General features: G+C 46.9%; 3 protein-coding genes across 6 annotated transcripts; 2 read left to right on the top strand and 1 right to left on the bottom strand.

The window, feature by feature from the left end:
• The first annotated feature begins 128 nt into the window (after positions 1-128).
• LOC120899659 (arylsulfatase B) lies at positions 129-3,551 on the top strand. 2 transcript variants are annotated; one of them, XM_040305749.1, is made up of 4 exons: positions 129-260; positions 1,192-1,450; positions 1,516-2,211; positions 2,281-3,551. In XM_040305749.1, the coding sequence occupies exons 2-4, from the start codon at positions 1,335-1,337 to the stop codon at positions 2,882-2,884; spliced, it is 1,416 nt and encodes a 471-aa protein (XP_040161683.1). In that variant the 5' UTR covers positions 129-260; positions 1,192-1,334; the 3' UTR covers positions 2,885-3,551. The 2 variants fall into 2 exon arrangements, with proteins under 2 accessions (XP_040161683.1, XP_040161682.1); XM_040305748.1 differs by lacking the exon at positions 129-260 and having other exon boundaries at positions 606-1,450.
• Positions 3,201-6,304, bottom strand: LOC120899658 (zinc transporter 9). Of its 2 annotated transcripts, none has more exons than XM_040305745.1 (8): positions 6,191-6,304; positions 5,918-6,118; positions 5,039-5,768; positions 4,832-4,958; positions 4,357-4,763; positions 3,962-4,290; positions 3,682-3,870; positions 3,201-3,606 (listed from the first exon to the last, which is right to left on the bottom strand). In XM_040305745.1, exons 2-8 carry the CDS (start codon positions 5,963-5,965, stop codon positions 3,562-3,564), a joined length of 1,875 nt encoding a protein of 624 aa, XP_040161679.1. In that variant the 5' UTR covers positions 5,966-6,118; positions 6,191-6,304; the 3' UTR covers positions 3,201-3,561. The 2 variants fall into 2 exon arrangements, with proteins under 2 accessions (XP_040161679.1, XP_040161680.1); XM_040305746.1 differs by having other exon boundaries at positions 6,200-6,302.
• Positions 6,305-6,820: 516 nt separating this feature from the next.
• Positions 6,821-20,053, top strand: LOC120899655 (ATP-dependent RNA helicase dbp2-like). Of its 2 annotated transcripts, XR_005739086.1 has the most exons (4): positions 6,821-7,000; positions 7,092-8,372; positions 8,780-10,561; positions 10,690-20,053. XR_005739086.1 is itself a non-coding variant. In XM_040305730.1 (3 exons), the coding sequence occupies exons 2-3, from the start codon at positions 7,344-7,346 to the stop codon at positions 10,481-10,483; spliced, it is 2,733 nt and encodes a 910-aa protein (XP_040161664.1). In that variant the 5' UTR covers positions 6,821-7,000; positions 7,092-7,343; the 3' UTR covers positions 10,484-20,053. The 2 variants fall into 2 exon arrangements, 1 of the variants encoding a protein (XP_040161664.1); XM_040305730.1 differs by having other exon boundaries at positions 8,780-20,053.
• Positions 20,054-20,056: the final 3 nt, after the last annotated feature.

Genomic DNA, 20,056 nt, shown 5'->3' with positions numbered 1-20,056 from the left:
CTGAAACATTTCAATGTCGTTTTTTATATCAGATGAGGTGTTACATAACTGCTCTTTGTATTCCCTGAATTTTTGCGCTAATTTTTTTTCCTATATTTCCACGCACTTTCATTTACAGAAGCTCCGGTTTAACCATGGAATCGGGTTTAATTCAGGATCTGTTTCAGCTCATGGACTTTTACTAAACCTATCCGGCCTTAGAATAAGTTTCTGAAGCTTGATAGGCTTAATGACGAAGGACTAATTTTTTCCATCTCAAGGTAAGTTCATTTTGTAAGGCATCTCTTATCTGATTTCTATTATAATTTCGATGTAAAAAAAGTTTTACTGAGAGCTAGTTTACGCATTTTATCACTCAACTCTCGCTTTTCTTCGAGCTCTCGTTGCTTCCCTCTGAAATGTCCAGTAATGTGTTTGTTCAGCCTCCACTCCATCCCAACCACTGAGCTCGCGATGCTTACACGCACATATTTACCGAGCATGCGCTCATCATTACGGACCATTTCACCGGAGCGGAGCGAAAGAATTATACAAACAATGCCTCTTTTTTTCCCTCCGACAGCAACTTGTGCAAAAGGGGTTGTTTTGGATAATATTTACAAATAAAGCAAGCGAGAAACACAAATTTCGTCTGTCGCCGCTCATGTGTCGCATCCCGTTCACATGCGAGCGCGCGCGAGCGCGTGCTTGTATGCGCAAGAGGGAGAGCGCATTTACAGCATGGGGTCCGCGCGCGCACGCTCGTACGTTTACAGTCCATTCAAATTCTCCCTCGGCGGCAGTTTGGTCCGGTTGTAGGGGGTCGATAACTCACCGTATCAACGTACCATCGTCACCGGCCGAAACCGGTCACCAGTTCACGATCAACAAGATCAGGTTTTTTTTCGGATGTGTTAAAGGCATTCCAAAAGGCGTGGTTCAAATTCGCTATACATTGCTTTGCGTATCCTTTGCGTACGGCTGGTAAAAACGCTGCCAAACAACAGGCAGATATATTGTGCGGACAGTGCAAAACAGTTATGTGCACCAGTGATTAAACTAAATGCGATACGATAACGATGCCACAAAGTCGCGAGATGGCAGTTAGGGGTGGTTTCTGGATGATAATGCTGTTGGCAATGGGAGTTCTGCCGTTTCCCCATGCAGCGGCGGAAGTGGACAGTGCTCGACCGAATATAATTTTTATTTTAGCTGACGATCTCGGCTGGAATGATGTCGGATTTCATGGATCGGCACAAATCCCGACGCCCAACCTGGACGCACTGGCTTACTCGGGCATCATCCTCAATCGGTACTACGTGAATCCAATTTGTACTCCCTCCCGTTCGGCACTGATGACGGGCAAGTATCCCATACACACGGGAATGCAGCATACCGTGCTGTACGCGATGGAACCACGTGGCCTTCCCCTGTCCGAGAAGCTGTTGCCCCAGTACCTGAAGGATCTTGGGTGAGCATCTTGGGCGGTGTGGTTGGTGTACCAGAGGCCAGATTCATATCGATTTTTCCCCGCAGATACTCGAACCACATCGTTGGCAAGTGGCATCTGGGGCACTATCAGCTGCGATTCACCCCAACGCAGCGAGGCTTCGACAGTCATACCGGGTTCTGGACCGGACACCACCACATGAACGATCACACGGCGGTAGAACACGGCCACTGGGGTCTGGACATGCGCCGAGGCTACGATGTCGCCTACGACCTGCACGGCCAGTACACGACGCACGTGCTCGGTGCGGAAGCGATCGCCATAGTGCAGGGGCACAACAAGAGCTCCCCCCTATTTCTGTACGTGGCCCATGCCGCCGTCCATTCGGCCAATCCGTACGACTTTCTGCCCGCTCCGGACGAAACGGTGGCAAATCTGGGACACATTGAAAACTACCGCCGGCGTAAGTTTGCCGCCATGATGGTAGAGTTGGACCGTACGGTTGGGAGTCTCGTAGACGCGCTGCACGCACGTGACATGCTCGAGAATACGATCATCGTGTTTAGCAGCGACAATGGCGGCCCAGCGGATGGGTTCAACGATAATGCCGCCTCTAATTGGCCACTGCGCGGAGTGAAGAATACGCTCTGGGAGGGTGGCCTGCGAGCGGCCGGGTTCATTTGGAGCCCACTGCTTCAAAATGTGAGCCGTGTGTCGCACCAAATGGTGCAAGTTTGCGATTGGCTGCCGACGCTGTACGAAGCTGCAGGTGGTAATGTCAGGTGAGTGGCGCCATGATTACCCCTTTACCGAGCTGATAGACTTTCGTTTTCTTATCATCGCTCCAACAGCGCACTGCCGACCGACCTGGACGGGATCAGCGTGTGGCATGAGCTGAGCAGTGGGGCTCCAACGCGACGTATCGAGATACTGCACAACATTGACGACATTTGGGGCACCGCGGCACTGACCGTGGGAAACTGGAAGCTCGTCAAAGGCTCACACTACAACCGCACCTGGGACGGATGGTACGGTCCGGCGGGGATACGGGACGAAAAGGCGTATGCGCTGGATAAGCTCGCCAACAGTCCGGCAGGGAAGGTGATGGAGGAGCTGAGTCTACTGCCCACTCCGGAACGCATCACGCAACTTCGCCGCGAGGCGACGGTATCGTGTGGCGCCGGTGCGCACATGGCCAGCGAGTGTGATCCGCTCGAGCGCCCCTGCCTGTACGATGTGGAAAGCGATCCCTGCGAGTACAATAACCTTGCCGAGGAGCATCTGCACATACTGCAGAGTTTGCTGGCCAGGCTTGCCGACTACAACAGCACTGCCGTTCCGCCCTCCAATCTCGAGGATGACCCGCGGGGCGAACCGCAGCACTGGAACTTCACGTGGCACAATTTCGGCGACGAGCCAGAACCGGAAGTGCTGCTGAATGAACATGTAGACTAAGAGAGGGTAGGCGAAAGCGACAGGAAAACCAAGACTACAGAATAGCGACCTCATAATTAATACTGCAGAACTTCATTTTATTATTCATTCAAACACAGAGGAAACATTATCTAAGTAAATCGCTAAATAAATTAACTGTTCAACCGTTTAGTTTAAATTAAAAGCATAAACTTATCGTCAACCTTACAGGCCTCGCTCAGCATAACTACAAAAATCCCTAGAGAAAAACAGTGTAGCGGGCAAATTTCACACACTGTAAAACTTTGCAAACGACACAGACACAAACTGCTGATTGCAGCGGTAGACGAAGCGATAGTTTGATTTGTTATAGGTTTATGGGTTTGCTTTGCATTTATTAGTTCTATTTGTAGCACAATATTGTCTAACAATGAACCGGCCGACACATCGCAATCGGATGGCGGAGGAAAACTTGACGGTTTACGCTTTAAGTCCTATTGTATACTTTCCCACTTGTACTCTCTCTCTCTCTCTCTCTGGTTAGCTGGAACGGGCCAACACTGGTGGCTGTAGTTAATGGACAGTTTTAGGTTTTGAATTTCGACCCTTTGGGTGCTTGCTGTTTCTCGTTTCTCGTTTACAGTGCTCTAGATGCCGCATATCGTGATCGTAATATATGACATAAAAAATAAACAGGAAGCAAACTTTACTTTTACCGCTTACAGTATCTCCAAATCACAGTGTCTTATTTCGGGGAATTTTTTCTGCAGCATACAAAAAAAGGACATTAGCATAAAAAATATAGTATCAAAATACGAGAAATGTTCGTGTGCGCTTACCCGCAGCTTCATTTCAATCCGATCGATTTCACCGCCCATCAGATCGACAATGTTTTCGCCGTGCTTCAGCAGAAACGCTTCCAGCTCGTCGATCGTTTGGAACGTGCGCACCTCCTCCAGCAGTACGTTTAAGTCCTGCTTGTCCAGATACACCCGCGTCAGCTCGCGGCCATCGAAATCCATCTCAGCCTGCCGTGGGTGAGCGGGGAAATAATATGTTAAAAAGGATGCAATGACGATGAGACATTGACATTGGCAGGCATTCGCGCTCCCTTCTTACCTTATACCTAACCAATGAGTTCCCCATATCTATACCCTTGACGTCATGGATTGCCCGGATCATGATGTCACTCTCCAGTTCGGCGTTAATTTTGTCGAGATTCTCTTGCCGTATCGAACGCCCGACCAGCGCAGCCACATTCGTGTAGATGATGAACGATGCCACACCGCCCAGCATACAGCCGACAAGCAGCGATCCAACTGCATCGGGAATCGGCGACCCGGTGTAGGTGGACAGTCCCATACAGGTGGCGGCCAGTGCCACACTCAACACCGCCGCCGCATCTTCCGTAAGTACTACATTCACACAAGGATCCTGACCGCGGGCCACTAAAAATTTAGCAAAAAAAGGTTGTTAATACGGACCGCCCGTCCGTCCGATTCCTTCTGTCTTACCGTAATCCCTAAAACTCATGCCGAGAGCTTTGGCGCCACTCCGGCAGCTGTTGATAGCGACCAGCAGTGTAGCGCCCTCGGACACCAGCGAACCGCCGAGGATGAAGAATGCCCAGAAAAAGTCATCGATCGGGTGAGGATCGACCAGGCCCATGATGCCGTGATAGAACGAGAGGCCGGTGCCGACGCAAAAAATGCCCACGCCCGAAATGAGCGACGACACGTACTTCATGTTGGTGTACCCGTACGGATGGTCCGAGTCGGCGATCTGGGTCGATTTGTGTATGCCGTACGCGAGGATGAGCTGGTTGATCGTGTCCGCCAGCGAGTGAATCGTTTCCGCAAACATACTGTGCGAACCGGTGTACAGCCAGGCACCGAACTTGAACAGACAGTTGGTTGCATTGCTATGGCAGGGAGTGAGAACAATTTGTTAAGGTCAAGTTGTTTTTGATGGATATTTGATGTTCCTTACATTGCGATTGCCGTCAGCACCACCTTGCCCGATTTTCCAAACAGTCCCGGCTCGGAATCGACCACATTCGTCCGGCTGCCGATTTCCCGCCGGTAGTCTCGCAGTCTTCGCTTCACCGTAAATATATCTACAAATAAAAGGAGAGAAACATCCAACCCGCATCATAAAAGTGTCTCTTTTGGTGAAGGCTTTCCACACTATTCTTACTTTGTTGGTGCATTTTTTTCTCAATTTCCCGCTTCAAGCATTCCTTCAGCAGATTTTCCCGCGAGCCCCACACCTCGATCGCCTTCGCCTCCACATCCTTCCGCCAGTAGACCGTGATGGGCGGTTCCTGTTCGTACGGTGAGCGACGCTTCGTCTTCGCCAGCGCTTCCAAATCGGACGGTTTCAGCAGAAAGTCGGACATTGCGCGAACCGGTGTGATAAAGTTACGCTCCAGCGAGGAGCGCGAAAAGTCCACCCGTATTCGCTTCTTCGCCAACTGGCGGTTTTTCTCCGCCAGCTGTTCCTTCAGATCGGCTTCCGCTTTGGCGCGAGCTTCCTCCTCCGCCAGCAGGGACTGCTTCGGCTGCTTCGGTGCATCCTGGCCAGCGGCGATCGTTTGCATAAGTGTCGGTTCTAGCTTTGGTTTCTCGATCACGATCTCCTGCAGCTTCGAGTCGGCCAGTGTCGTTTTCACCAGCAGCTTGCCATGCTTGGTGTCGATTTCGAGGCGCGATTCTTGCTCAACGCTCGGCTTGGCGCTGCCTGCCGCCGCTTGTGATTGCACCTTTTCCGCCGGCTTGTCTTGCTCCTTCTTCGACTGGCTGGCGATGCGTGACGAGGAGAAACTTCTTTGGTGGTAGCGCTTATCGCCGTACCGTAGCGTGGCGTCCGCCCACGAGTACGGCCTTGGAGGGCCGAGCGAAAGTTTTCTCATCGGCACCTGGTGCAACTATCGAACGAGAGGGGAGGACAACAAAAAGGAAAAAAAGATAACCCCAATTGCATGAAACAGGTTACAACCGAATCGTAGCTGATTGTGGTGGTGAAGGTGTTTTGTTTGTTTATGATCGGACCGATCGGGTCGATCGATTTAGTCACCTGACTCCGGTGGCATAGCAACAGCCATGCTGCACGCTGAATCGTCATGTTGCGGTATTTGGTTTCGGGGCGACGGTCAAAAGGGAAGAGTACAATAGGGGCTACCTCCGGTGAGGAGCGCCCTATATGCTCGGGCGTTTTGCGGAACTGGGAGGGTTTTTGGTCCGGTTTCCGTCGCCCCCCCTTCGTTGACGTTTGCCGCTGAGGGGGAGTAGAATGGGAATGGGAATTGTACGGAAAGTTATACAACTGTTTCACTTTTAATTTTGTTACTGATTCTACATAGAAGCGATCATTTTTCACAGCTATGCGCTGTTATGGCTCACTGTTATTTTTACACTTATTATTTTTTGCCGAAAGGAACTGTTTTGTTGACAATTTGTGCTTGACGTCTGGTCGACGGTACACTACTGTGCAAAAAATACGCAACACACCCTTTAATCGTCCCTGGCACTGAGTTCTTTTCGCAGTTTGACGAGTTTTCAAGAGGTATATTGCACAAAATTATAATATTTGCTTTTTCGATTGTCTTTTTCTGAACATTTACCGTTTAAATTATTGTTTTGATTTTACGAACAAGTGTAGACGGTCCTTAATGCCTTATATTCACCTCACGTTTATATTGACGCATTCAGTGATTCATTCGTCACTTTTCACCACACCTCCACGGAAATAAAACAAACGAAAGCTGCTAAATATGTATGTATTTTTGTTATAAATTGTACACGCATATTTTGAAATATTCTTTCTTCTAAACCTTAATTTTAAGGAAAACAAACTGGCTGAAAGTCTGTTTTTACCTTGTCAAACTTCGGCACCGATGAGCCGAACCGAAACTCACCACTCCGGCCGCACTTCGGCCATCTTCGGGAATGGATTTTTCCTACGAGTGTGACTTTTTATTTTTTTTCCACTCTCTGCTTTCTCTCTTCGATCCGTGAAGGTGTTCCGTGGTATGGTGTGAATAAAAATTGGAATATCTCATAATTTCCAGTGTCCCGTGCCGTGAAAATCCGATCAATCGACAGCCCATACGCCAGAGTATCGGAAAAGTGTGCGGAACCAACATCGAAGAGGTTTTACGTAAGTAAAAACGGGGCTTGAAAATTTGCACGCTCTGCGCTACGGCCATTAGATTTTTTCTTCTTCGCTTCCCATATCGCCGCCATTGCAGTACATAACTAGCAGAGAGAAAGACAGAGACAGGCAGTTAGCGTATAAGCAAATAGGAAGGAAGAAAAGAGAGCACCAGATCGAGAGTTTTGCAGACGACGACGACGACGACGAGCCCCACAGCAAAGCAGAGTCCCATTTTATATCGATTGCGCACAAGTCACAGCTTAGCATAAAACTATCCCGAAAGCAGCAGCAGCAGCCATTTTTGCCACAGTACCTGGTTTAGTAAACGAATCAAACGACCAATAAAATGCAGTTCCAAGGCACAGCACAACCGCACCAGGGTGGCTTCCGCGGACCGCGTCCGGAAAAGAACGACTTTTACGTTGGCCAGCCGGGCACCAAGCCGCCGCACTTCATGAACAAGCAGGGCCCTCCCTCGATTCCGCCGTTCAACGCGAACGCGTTCGGTGGACCGAAGCCGATGTACCAGCAGAATGCGATCAACGGTGTCGGACCGGGTGGATTTAACAAGTTCGGCGGTGGCGGCAACCGTGCTTTCGGCGGCCAGCCGGGAACCATGCCCAAGAAGGACTTTGGTGGACCGAAGATGTACGGACCGGGTGGCAGCAAGCCGTACGGTGACGACAAGCCGTTCGACACGTTCGGCGGCCCCAAGAAGTACCCGACCACGAACCCGGGAATGGGTGGCGGCTACGGCATGGGCAATCGCAACGGGTACGGCGGTATGCGCTCGGACTACAACGGGTTCAACAAGGACGACCGGGCGAAGATCCAGTCGCTGAAGGCCAAGTACCCGGGCCAGAACCTGATGAAGCCAATGTGGGAAAATCTGGAACCGTTCCAGAAGGATTTCTACGTGCCGCACCCGAGCGTGATGGGCCGGGCGGCCGAGGAGGTGCAGACGTTCCGCGAGCAGATGCAGATCACGGTCATGGGCAACAACGTGCCGCACCCATGCCAGAACTTTGAGGAGGGCAACTTCCCGGAGTACGTGATGACGGAAATCAAGAAGCAGGGTTTCCCGCGCCCCACCGCCATCCAGTCGCAGGGCTGGCCGATTGCGCTGAGCGGCCGCGACATGGTGGGCATTGCGCAGACCGGTTCGGGCAAAACGCTCGCCTACATGCTGCCCGGGTTGGTGCACATCTCGCACCAGAAGCCGCTCAGCCGCGGCGAGGGACCGATCGTGCTGGTGCTTGCACCAACGCGTGAGCTCGCGCAGCAGATCCAAACCGTGGTGCGGGACTTTGGCAACCATTCGAAGCCCAACATTCGCTACACGTGCGTGTTTGGCGGAGCACTGAAGGGACCGCAGGTATGTAGAAAGTTTATTAGTTGTTTTACAAGGTTGTTTGCAACTAGCGTTACAGTTGCACAATTATCGATTGGGGCGCACTGTTACTGTTCGTTGTGTTGGTGTTAGTGATCGAAATTGTTGTTGTTGTTTTTCTTCCCTTAATTATTGATCGTACACGAAATCACTAACACTTTCGCACTTAAACAAAATAGTTTTTTTGTTGATAATCTGAGTTTTTTAAAGATTTTCTTTTTCTCTTTTGTAATATGGAACTTTTAGTCATTATTTACCAAACTTCTTCAATAAATTATTCTGAATTTTCTTTTCTTTTTTAACTTTTTAACGTCCACTATTTTAGATCTCTCAAACCTCTATTAAATCATCTAATACCCATCACTTTTACTTATTTGCCCTTCTCAAATCAGGTGCGTGATTTGGAGCGCGGTGTTGAGGTAGTGATTGCTACGCCCGGTCGTCTTATTGATTTCCTCGAGCGTGGCATCACCAATCTGCGCCGCTGCACATACCTCGTGCTGGACGAGGCCGACCGGATGCTGGACATGGGCTTCGAGCCGCAGATCCGCAAGATCGTGGAGCAGATTCGCCCTGATCGGCAGGTGCTGATGTGGTCCGCCACCTGGCCGAAGGAGGTACAGACGCTGGCGGAAGACTTCCTGCGCGATTACATCCAGATCAACATCGGCTCGCTCAGCCTGGCCGCGAACCACAACATCCACCAGATCGTGGACGTGTGCGAGGAGAACGAGAAGGAGGGCAAGCTGCTGAAGCTGCTGAAGGAAATCGCCACCTCGGATGCGACGAACAAGATCATCATCTTCGTCGAGACGAAGAAGAAGGTGGACGATCTGCTGAAGAACATTGTGCGGGACGGATACGGGGCTACGTCGATCCACGGTGACAAGAGCCAGACGGAGCGTGACTACGTGCTGCAGGACTTCCGGCATGGCAAGAGCACCATCCTGGTGGCGACCGACGTCGCGGCTCGCGGGCTCGACGTGGAGGACGTCAAGTACGTGATCAACTTTGACTATCCGAACTCGTCGGAGGACTACATCCATCGTATTGGGCGCACGGGACGCTGCTCGCAGTACGGCACTGCGTACACCTTCTTCACACCAAACAACGGACGCCAGGCGCGAGAGCTGCTCTCCGTGCTGGAGGAGGCCGGCCAGCAGCCGACGGTGGAGCTGGTCGAGATGGCGAAGCAGGCACCGGGCGGCAAGGGCGGACGACTACGCTACTCGACGCAGACCGGCTACCGAGGCAGCAGCGGCATGGGCAGCTACCAGCGCCGGCCGCCGTTCAACGGTGGCGGTGGATTCGGCGGCCCGCCCAAGTACGGCGGTGGCATGCAGGGCGGCATGATGGGCGGTATGCAGAACAAGTTCGGTGGCGGCGGTATGCAGAACAAGTTCCGCGATAACGGCATGTACCGCGGGGAGAACAACTGGAACAAGGGTCCGAATGGGCCGGCAATGATGGGCGGCCCGGGTGGCTACCAGTCCCACTCGCCACAGTCGCCGCAGGCGGCCGCGGTCGCGTCCGGCCCGCAGATGTACGAAGCGCAGCAGGCGCAGCTCCGCGCTGCCTACCACCCGAAGAACATCTACCCGGGCCAGTTCGATGACTACACGGCGCTGTTTGCGGGTGGTGCGACCGCGGCCGCACCGGGCGGTGGCATGCGCTACTACCAGAACAAAGCACACCAGGGCGGTCCGGGAGCGATGCAGCCCGGCTCGCAGCCCGGCGGCCGGTACAACCCGAACGGCGGCCAGTTCAACATGGACGGCACGCCGAAGCCGCAAAACGGTCGCGGCACCTACCCGCCGAAGCAGTACAACAACAGCTACGCGGCCGGACCGGCCAACCCAAGCCATCAGTATCCGCAGCTGGCTGCGGCCGCTGCCGCGGCTGCCGCCGGCCAAACCATTCCAACGGGTGCGCCGGCCGGATTCACCGGATTCGATCCGACCGGGGGACTGCAGTACCAGGCTTCGTACCCGATAACGGCGGCCACCGCCACCTACTATCCGTACCCGGCGGCTACCGCTCCACCGCCACCACCGCAGGCCCAGGCGGCCCCAGTCGTGCCGCCAGTCCAGCAGTAAACTGCTGCTGCTGCTGCTGCCACCACACGCGTAACACCCTTCACGCAACAACAAGCACGATCGGAGAGAGAAAGCAAGGTTAGTTTTTAGCATCTTCCCTTATTTATCCAACCATTTCTAAATAGTACGTAGAAAATCGAGCGGCTCGCGCGAGGCCGCAGCAACCGCAACACATACATGTTGAATGTTTCGGTTTTTCGGTTTAGTATCAGACGCGAAGAGGGCGAAGAAACTGTCGCGCGCGGTTAGGAGCATAGATTGGCCCACCCACCCGTCCGCCCAGAAAGTAGGTGGGACATTTTTGACACACTTCCACCCAGGTAACGAAACGGAACATGATTAATCTTCTCTACTGTTTATTTTCCCTTAATCACACACCATATCGGAAGATACGAAACTTGCGTTGCCGAAACGTCTGATCGCAGGAACATATTACTATTATTAACACTATATAACCTTTTTGCAAACGATTGTATGAGGAGCTATTGGAAGATGATGAGATACACATTTGACTCGTGTACGCACGCGCTGCAACCAAGGATTGAATAGGGCCGCCAAGCAGAGCGAAGAAAGATGATAGGGCTTTGTGGAAGCGAGCAGAGCGGCGCACACACTGTAAGAGTGAACGGAAAAGCAGCAGCGATCGCGGAGCGAGTATATACGATATACAATTAGTTTTGAATTTTTGCGTTTATTCTTTCCTTATTACAAGCAAATATAATAATCCTTAGATGTAATGAAACCATACGAACGCCTGGTACACACGTGCGTAGGGCAAGCGTGCCCACCCGTACAACTACGCGGTTTGTTCGGCGTGGAGCAGGAACACTATCAGACGCTGGCTCGTGGCTCGCGGCTGCTGCTCTGATACACGTCGAACATTCCGGTAGCTTTAGCAAGCAACTTTGTTAAACGAACGCTCATTCGAATTTCTACGAATCACATCCACACCGGTGCGTGGTGGGATGGAATTGTTGTCACACAAAGAACGAGGGAAAGATAAGACTTCCAAGACAGGTGAACTCTCTAATCCTAAAGCTGATTGTTGAAGTGGAGAAAAGCATTTTAGCAGAAATGGGTGTTGGAATGGAAAGTTCAATCATTCCCTTGCTTTTACTCTCTGGCTGCATCGGGGGAGAGGAAATGCGTAAAGTTTTTCCCTCGAATCGCAATTCTTATTATGCGCAGCGAGTTACTGGAAGACCATTTTATTTTAAATCGAAACTGTAACGGAAATCAATTCGGACATTGAACGCAGATGCAGAATTGTTCTATTTTTCTGTTCTTTCGACAATCGTTTGGTGTATATTATAGCCATTCCCATTTATTTACGCAGCCCGCAGTTACTACATCAGAGGAAAACAGAACTGAATCTCTTGAACCGTTAGTTTCGTGGTTAATAAATTGTTAACCAAATGCCACAATAATACAGCGCAATACGGCAATTTGAAGGATCATAATGTGACAAATGGCAGGGAAGCACATTAATTTGGTTAGGTGAAAAGAGATGGCGAGCCACATTAGTTGCAAAAACTAGGGAAACAGCACATCAGGCAGCTCAGTTCATTTTTCACAGATGTACTGGTGTGATACCTGGTGGAGTTGTGGAAACAGCAGCGAGTAAAGCTGTGTTTGCATTCTCCTGGGAAATGTGTGGTTATCAAAGCGTTTTTTTTTGACAACCAAAGAAACAATTTAAATTACATTTCCTAACCAATCCCTTGTTCAACCACAAATCAATACCCCACCTCCCGCAATAGTTAATCAGATACATTCCCTTACACTCCGACAAAGAAGTTGGCATCGCCGCCTAGTAACAAAACACATATTCTACCTTCCAGTCAAGTACGTACCTGTAACGAAAATGATAGCTGGATCGCTAAAGAAACCCTGCAATAATATGCTGTTGCGTTGATATTGCGTACGAAATCAGCATATGGGGATGATCCTACATACACAAGGAAGAGGGAATATCCAAGGAAACCCAAAACGAGCATGATTAGATAAACTGTACTTTTACGTTCTATTGATTGTTGATAGAGTAACTATTTTCTAAAATCGGGCCGGACACACACAAGTATTACACAAAGCGTACGTCCCTGTGCGCCTGTGTTACAGGTTCTCATTTACAACGTATTTGAAAAGAGGTCCCATCAACTACGTTTGAACGGACAAACACACACACGCTTCTTAGCGACGCTTTCAAAGCCTCTCGCACATTACTATCTAGTCAGAACGAACGAACAGGAATCCCCTGAACAAAGGGCATAGGTTCTTAAGCGCGGTTCTCGCTCCCTATAGCAAGAGCTAATGCACCAAACGCGAGTGCATACGAATTTTGCGCCCTGGTGTGTGCCGGAAACCGCACGAACCTGTGAGGAACCTCTGGGATCTTCCAATGTTCTAGCATGAAAAGGGCGGGGAGTCACCCCCGTCACTGCAAACAAAATGCCTTCTGTAAACTGTGATCGAATCTCTCGTGTTCCTTATTCAATGCTACTCTCTCCGGACGAGCGCAGGACGACCCCAGGGACTTTTTGCTCACGGAGGCCAAAGTAATAAAAATGTATGCTGTGTGAGAGCGAAACACATGGACACACGCACACATGGCGAGCAAAAAATTGCGTAAAAGAAAAATCTATTCTGCTTTTTAGTATTTGCTTTGATCAATGTACTGATTCTGTTCAAATGGCTAAAGGAATATCCATTTTGTGCAGTTCTTATTGATGTTTATACAAGTATGCAAAAGAGACAAATGTTGGAAAGTTGTGAAACTTTGAGCGCTCTACTGTATTTAGCCATTTAGTTGTAAAACATCTTTTCTTTAAAGTATTCCAGCGGCCTGTGAGCTAAACGTGTGTGTGTGTAGATCGAAACGTCCTGCATAAATTGCAACATATTTTCCCGGACTGAGCAGAGAAACTCGGGAAAAGGATGGACAATTTAGAGAGCGCGAGAGAGCGTTGGCGCACGTTGTTCTGTCGAGGCAGATTGAACCGGCAGACTGAAGCGATTCGAATACGCACTCTTTTTTAAGTATACAATGTGTAGGCTACAATCCTAATACGAATGAACCCACCAACCCTTTGATGCAGACGACGATAGCAAAAACAAAAACACACACTGCATTAAAAGCAACATTCTCTTGCATCGGACACAACCGTAACAGTTGCTGTCTCTTTACTGTCGGAGTATGTAGAACAGCCGTTTTTGGCGACCTTTTGTGCAAACAGCTGAAATAGTAGAAGCACAAGAAAGTCATCCGTCAACAAAACGGAGGAAGAACCGACCGTGTAATATGAGCGGACACAACAATCTACACCGGCTAGAGCGTGCACTGGGAAGAGACTGAATGCATTGTAAGCAAAGTACAGTGTAGTAACAACAGCTAGAAAGCGTAGAAGCTAAATTAATTTTTATTTTTTCTTCCCCGTTGTCTGCACGATGGGAGACGTTCACTTACGACACTTGGCAAAACGAAATGCATCAACCTCTATCGGGGGTAGCAGCAGCTTGCTTGCCACTTTAAAATAGTAATGTATGCTCGCCTCTCTTTTGGGAAAACGAGGAAAAATGATAAAACACACCAAGGCTAGATTACGGGGCGGTTCTTATTGTGTTTGTGTTAAACGTTATGCAAACACACTTGGTTGAGGAAATGAAAAAGAAAAACAGGGCCCCTAAATAATGATCCACTCTGCCGTAAGATTGTCGCTGTAGGAAGAAAATCCAGCGTTACTATTTGCATACACTACTTCGTACAGTCGGGATCAGATCAAATCTCTTTGCACTTGCCACAAACGTCTGTTGTAGAACAACACGAGACGGTGTTGCGTTTTGTGTACCAGTATTTATTTTCTACACAAACGCATCGAACCCTTTTGGCTTGGTTTGGTTTATTTTCCAACAAGAGCAAAACACTTTCAAACGAATGCGTTTAATGTTGGAAAAATGACACATAAAAACGCGGGAACCCTTACACGAAGAATGCTTGATTAAATCCCCTAAAACATGAAGCTTAGAGTGTAATATCTGAACCACAGGTATTAGTAATTGTCGCAACAAGTCGAAGCATTGTGACATGCTCGGAGAGGAAGATAGGTAACAGGAAACATTAGACATTGAAGAAAATTAGCCTGTTCGATGATAATTTCAACAGCTCGTCGAAATGTTACACAAACGAAGAGCAGCAACATACTACAGCAAAGTAAGTTTATTGAAATTACTGAATGTGTAACAACTGGAACATAGAGTTTGAAAATGCAACAGTCAAACAATCCAACTGAAAGAGCGAAACAGAACGAACAAGCAAACACATTCGAAGAGAGTAGAATGAACAAGTCGTTTGATAAATTTGTAAAACCCTACTACATGTGTAACGTACGTGCATAATTTGCTTAACCTTATCTACCAACTAAGTAAGTGTGTTTGTGTATGTGTGTGCGTGCTATGAAGAAACGCAGCGTTAATTAAGCAACTCTAAAGAGAAAAAGTTAAACCGCAGCAAAGATTGCAACGTGAATGATATATTTTCCAACAAACACAACACAACTGGAAGGCAGGTCAATGTTTAAAAAAAAGAAAGCTGGAATATAAAGTGTTTTCTTTTCGCTCATTTGGCTGAAGCGCACACACTTTCACGTTTAAAGAGACAATTTACTGGTAACCTCTTGTACTATTAATCGAGGTGTGGACCGCTTGTGACCGAGCTAATGATTAGTGTATCGTTCCACACTCTCTCTAAAACTCGTTGGTATTTGGGTAAAAATGGAATATAATCAATAAAACACGTTGCGGCCAATTGCTAATTGAAAGCGAAGATAACAAAAACGGCAACCACGAAATATTAATGTCTTAGCTGCAACCAGCTATCTAGCGTTATAATAATATATGATGTCTTTAATGGATTAATCGAACATGCGTCAAAGTTTACACAACAAAACACACTTTTTCTGCAATCAAACGGAACCAAATGATTTTCATCATTGCTATTATGAACTTTTAAAAGCATCGACGATCGCGCATGTGTAAGAACGATCATGAGCATAGGAGAAAAGAGAAATACTACCCAAATGAACAGAACGGAATATTGAGAGCAATCGATTCTCTACGGAAAAAAAACAGTTGTCACTCAGTTTGGAGCGGAACGGAAAACGAAACATCAGTTCTGATCGAATGGCAGCTTTGTAACCGAATGATGTGTTGTGTATAACCGATGAGACGAATTTTTGTATTCGGTGCAGTGCGTCTAATCACAAAAGGGACAGCAAAAAAGACCTTCTGGCACGCGCGCCACCATCATTCACATCCATATTATTTTCTATTGTTTTACATCTCTACCACACCGATTATTGCACACACAGCATGCGTAAAGTTAAGGGGTTGTTTTTAATAGGATAGGTTTTAAGTTATTTTTCTGAATTTTAGAAGCGATCATTCAACATTAAACGAACTGGTGGAAAGATAGACTCTTTGCTGGGTCCGAAAAAGCATGGTTCAGAATAATGAGTCTCACAATTTGAAACCAACACTAACGAGAAAAACAGGCAAAAGTTGTCGTACAGAGAGTTCTGTCCTCAAGAATTTCATCAAAACTACTACTACTGATCAAAGCTGAAAGAAAACGATATAATTCTTCATGTGATATAGAGAAAAAAGATGAAAAAAACAACGCGCTCTCGTCGCAGTGCAAGAAAGTTTAGTCAACTATTAGAAACCCCTACGGAAATTACAGAAACGGCACGACATATGGGCACTATTAATTTTGTAACGCATTATATTGGTACACAGTTAGAGGAAAACGTCATTGTCTCATTTGTTGTTTGTATCGTAAAAGCGCGTAATTCAAACCGGAAAGTCTCGTTGATTTAGCTTGAACACACACACTCACGCACTAGAGAAAAATGAAAGCGTAGGGAAAAGAGAAAAACAACAAACGTTAGGACACGTTCGGGAAGCTGCAAAAGAGTGACGAACGCTGCAGAAAGATAATTGATAAGCGGCGCAGATTTGCCCTTTTCAACACTTACTTCAATAATGAGTGTGGTGGCTGTGTGTATGTATGTCTATGCTCTGCTGGGCGAAAAGAAGAGCGAGGGCGCAGAAAAAAGGTAGTGAAATAAGATGTATTTTGCATGAGTAACAAAAAGCGTAAGATATCGCCAATAATACATTTAGCAAAGGGAAAGGCAAAAAAAAACCCATTCTGTTGATGGACGAACGCAACCGACAGAAAACGACCTTTTTTGCTTTTCGGTGTCTCTGAAATCAAGAAGCAAACAGCGATCAAAGAGTTTTCACAAAATAACCAAACGAAAAATGCATAAGAGCAAAACACAACTAATTACAATTGCTTGAATCTAATCTGAAAGCGTACGAGCAAATGAAAAAGACGAAACATGTAGCCGAAATATGATTGCAAAACCGTTAAAAACATGTTTGTGCGCTTTTAAAGAGGCGTCTAAGTCTAAAAATCCTAAGTGAAACATAAATAGTACGGAACACGCGCGCGCGCGAATACAATTTAATGATTTGCTTGCGTGCCTAAGAATGGAACGATGTTGTTATAGTTCCATAGAAAAAAAAACACGCAACTGCAACGGGGAAACCGTGATAACACATGATCGGGAAAGTAATAGAAGCAATTCTCTCACACAAAGTAAGTTGCATCTTATTGATTGATCTCAATTGGTTTAGACAAGAAAGGAGGGGGGAGGGAAAGCAAAGGATAACGAAAACACATTAAGTCTGACTGCATTTCTCGATCGTTCCCTGAGAAAACATGTGATAATTTGTGCAAGGAAAAATGGGAATACTGTTGAATTTAGAATTCTACTCCCGTTCGAAAGACGCCCACAGTAAATTGAGATGATAAAGTCTATACCAAAAGTACCTTCCCCCTCGCTCAAGATTCATTGGTCGGTGGTGACCTGCCTACCCCCAACCGATCACCATTCATCAAAGCATATGCTGCAGCAAACATCAAGTAGCAAACAACAACCATGATCAATTTCACTGATCATGGTTTTATAAAAGAGAAAGCATCGAAATTGTTAAAACAGGGAAGAGTTACAACGTTGTATTAGCAGCAGGGGAAACCTGAATGAAACTCTGCTATACACACACACACACATCAATATTGTAATCAATTTCAGACAAACTCTCTGAGAGAAGAAAAATGCTCTGTGTTTTATAGCGCCCAAGGGTTACAAGATGATGCACCTTTGGCGCAAAAACACACTCTACGCACCAGCATGACCCAGCAGCACACACGGTGTGTCGTGTGTCGGCCAAAGGTGGCGCATGCTGATGCAGTTGAACCGCGTGTTCGCGCGGATATGTATGTGGGATTGTGCGCGCGAGCCCCAAGAAAGATGAAAGCTGTTCCGTGTTGTTTTTTGTTCCACTGGCCAGGGTATTATTGAACACAAATGAAAGAAAACAAAAAAATACAAATATATTTTTGTGAAAACACTAGAACGCTGAATGTGAACGCGCTCGAGAGGCGAGAAAAAAATGTACCATTGTGATATTTTATATTTAAAGTTAATATGTAAAAACACATCAGTAAAACACAGACAAAAACACAACCACACATACACTCACGACTACTAAACATGCATGTACACCGAAGCAACAACAACAACAACATCAACAAGAAAAAGTGGGAAACAAGGGGGACAATTCCTAGCAAACGTGAAACAGAGACAAGTAAGAACAACGTGAAAACCATTATTGCTATTGCTTAAATGCAATCCGTTTTCGCTCGAAGGTCTCGAAAAAGGAGGGAAAATTAGGGAAAAAAACAGAAAGAAGCCCGATACGCTTACAGTTGAGGAAAGAGCAGGCAAACACAGCCCATGCTTCCAAAAGTTCCAAACACGAATGGATTAGGATCTCAACCGATATAATACCTTACACCAGAAGAAGGACAGGTCAGGCCAAAGAAGCCAACAACACAGCCTGCATCCCGCAAGGATTGGGTTGGGTGGTAGTAAAAAGTGTGGTGTATGTTTTGAACTGGATAGAAGGTCACCAGCCAAAAGAAAACACACGACGACGCAAGACAGAATAACCTCAATGCGCGCAACTGTGGTTGCGCAAACTGATCGTCTTGATACGCGACGTGTGTTGGACAACCTGGACACACAGACATTCGTTGTTGTAATATTTTGTAGTATTTTTTCTGCTGCCCGTTTTTGAGCAAAACAAAGAAATAACAAAACCCTCACCCCCACTCCCTTTCACGAGACAACAAAAGTAAAAACGAACACGTGGTCGGTCGCGATCACGTGTTTCTTTCAAGAAGTAATGTGTTACCTTCCTGTCTAGTGGAGTGAATTTCTTTCTCGTACAACAGCAACAAGAAAAAACAAATCAACAAACGTTAGTTAAAATCAATTGCAAAATTCTACAATCGATCGATGAAATAACGCGAAGGTTTATGCTTCACTGAAGACGATTAGCAAAGGGAGAAAATGCCGGGAAAACAAAAAATAATCCAATCAACCACATACCAACAGAAAAAAAATCGAAATAGAAGCAACAGAAATTATATACAATTACACTGCAGATGTCGATTTGTTATCATCTTAAAGATAGGATAAAAAAAGTACACTACCACCACCCCTCTCTTACTGAAAAAAGTAGAAAGTTGAAATCGAAACAAAATGGCAAACAAGAACAAATTTGGCTAGAAGCTGGGGCCAAAACTGCCGAACATTGTTTCCCTGGTTATATAACAATAATGCCCCAAATTATCACCACTACTACAACTACTACTACATCCTCTCGTTGGTGTCGTCTGGAGATAATATCGTGGTGTGTTTGAGTGCAGAGGCAGATCGATAGGACACAGTAATGAGGCTAGGGAGAGAGTGAGAGAGAAAAGGAGAAAGAGAGAATCAGCGGCAACCTCCCTCGGGGAAAAGGGTTGTGTTGTGATCGTCGTCACGATGCTGTGAAAATTCATACAAAAAAACCAGCGTGTTTCGATGTACGTACGCTTGTGTTCTTCCCGCCAGAAGACAGAAGCGCGTACCGCGATACCCCAATTTCATCAAGTTTTTAGCGCACCTTAATTGAGTTGTTTTATGGTTTCATCCAATCACACTATACAGTCAACTCTTGAGCCGATTCTGTAGAATGAGCTGAAAATGACACGTCACCTAATAATACTTTTCCATTTCCATTTGAGTATCCTTAAATTATTCCAACTGTTCCATTGCGGTGAACCGTGTTGTCACTTTGTTTAAAAAAAACAGCTATCATTTATCATCGGAGAAAAAGAGCTTACTTTTTACGTAAAAGATAAAAAAAAACCTCGATCTTTGGCGTTCTTTTCTCTTTCGGCCATTCATTATTTCCCAGGATTTTCTTTTTTGTTATTTTTGCATCCCAAACAGTCTTTTTTAAAGACGCAAGCCGTTTTTTTTAAAGAGCACCAAAATTTTAAAATCGTTTTTGTTACTTCTGAGCAAAAGTTTCTTCAGAGTAAACCTTATAGAACGCATGCATATTATATATTGCAACAAAAATATGAATAAAAACAATGTGTAATTCACTAATAAATCA

The sequence above is a fragment of the Anopheles arabiensis genome, chromosome 3 (genome assembly GCF_016920715.1).
Source record: "Anopheles arabiensis isolate DONGOLA chromosome 3, AaraD3, whole genome shotgun sequence".
In the NCBI taxonomy this organism is placed as follows: domain Eukaryota; kingdom Metazoa; phylum Arthropoda; class Insecta; order Diptera; family Culicidae; genus Anopheles; species Anopheles arabiensis.
The sequence above is the reverse complement of the archived record's forward strand: the minus strand, read 5'-3'. Positions and strand labels throughout refer to the sequence as shown.

What these genes read in the sequence shown, in the direction of transcription:
- LOC120899658 (XM_040305745.1), bottom strand. Translation starts at nt 5,965, where the DNA reads ATGACGATTCAGCGTGCAGCATGGCTGTTGCTATGCCACCGGAGTCAG. An exon ending in GAAAAAAATGCACCAACAAA is followed by an intron (nt 4,959 to 5,038) that starts GTAAGAATAGTG and finishes TTTTATTTGTAG; the next exon opens with ATATATTTACGGTGAAGCGA. An exon ending in CATGAGTTTTAGGGATTACG is followed by an intron (nt 4,291 to 4,356) that starts GTAAGACAGAAG and finishes CTAAATTTTTAG; the next exon opens with TGGCCCGCGGTCAGGATCCT.
- LOC120899659 (XM_040305748.1), top strand. Translation starts at nt 1,059, where the DNA reads ATGCCACAAAGTCGCGAGATGGCAGTTAGGGGTGGTTTCTGGATGATA. An exon ending in CAGTACCTGAAGGATCTTGG is followed by an intron (nt 1,451 to 1,515) that starts GTGAGCATCTTG and finishes TTTTCCCCGCAG; the next exon opens with ATACTCGAACCACATCGTTG. An exon ending in GCTGCAGGTGGTAATGTCAG is followed by an intron (nt 2,212 to 2,280) that starts GTGAGTGGCGCC and finishes TCGCTCCAACAG; the next exon opens with CGCACTGCCGACCGACCTGG.
- LOC120899655 (XM_040305730.1), top strand. Translation starts at nt 7,344, where the DNA reads ATGCAGTTCCAAGGCACAGCACAACCGCACCAGGGTGGCTTCCGCGGA. An exon ending in GAGCACTGAAGGGACCGCAG is followed by an intron (nt 8,373 to 8,779) that starts GTATGTAGAAAG and finishes TTCTCAAATCAG; the next exon opens with GTGCGTGATTTGGAGCGCGG.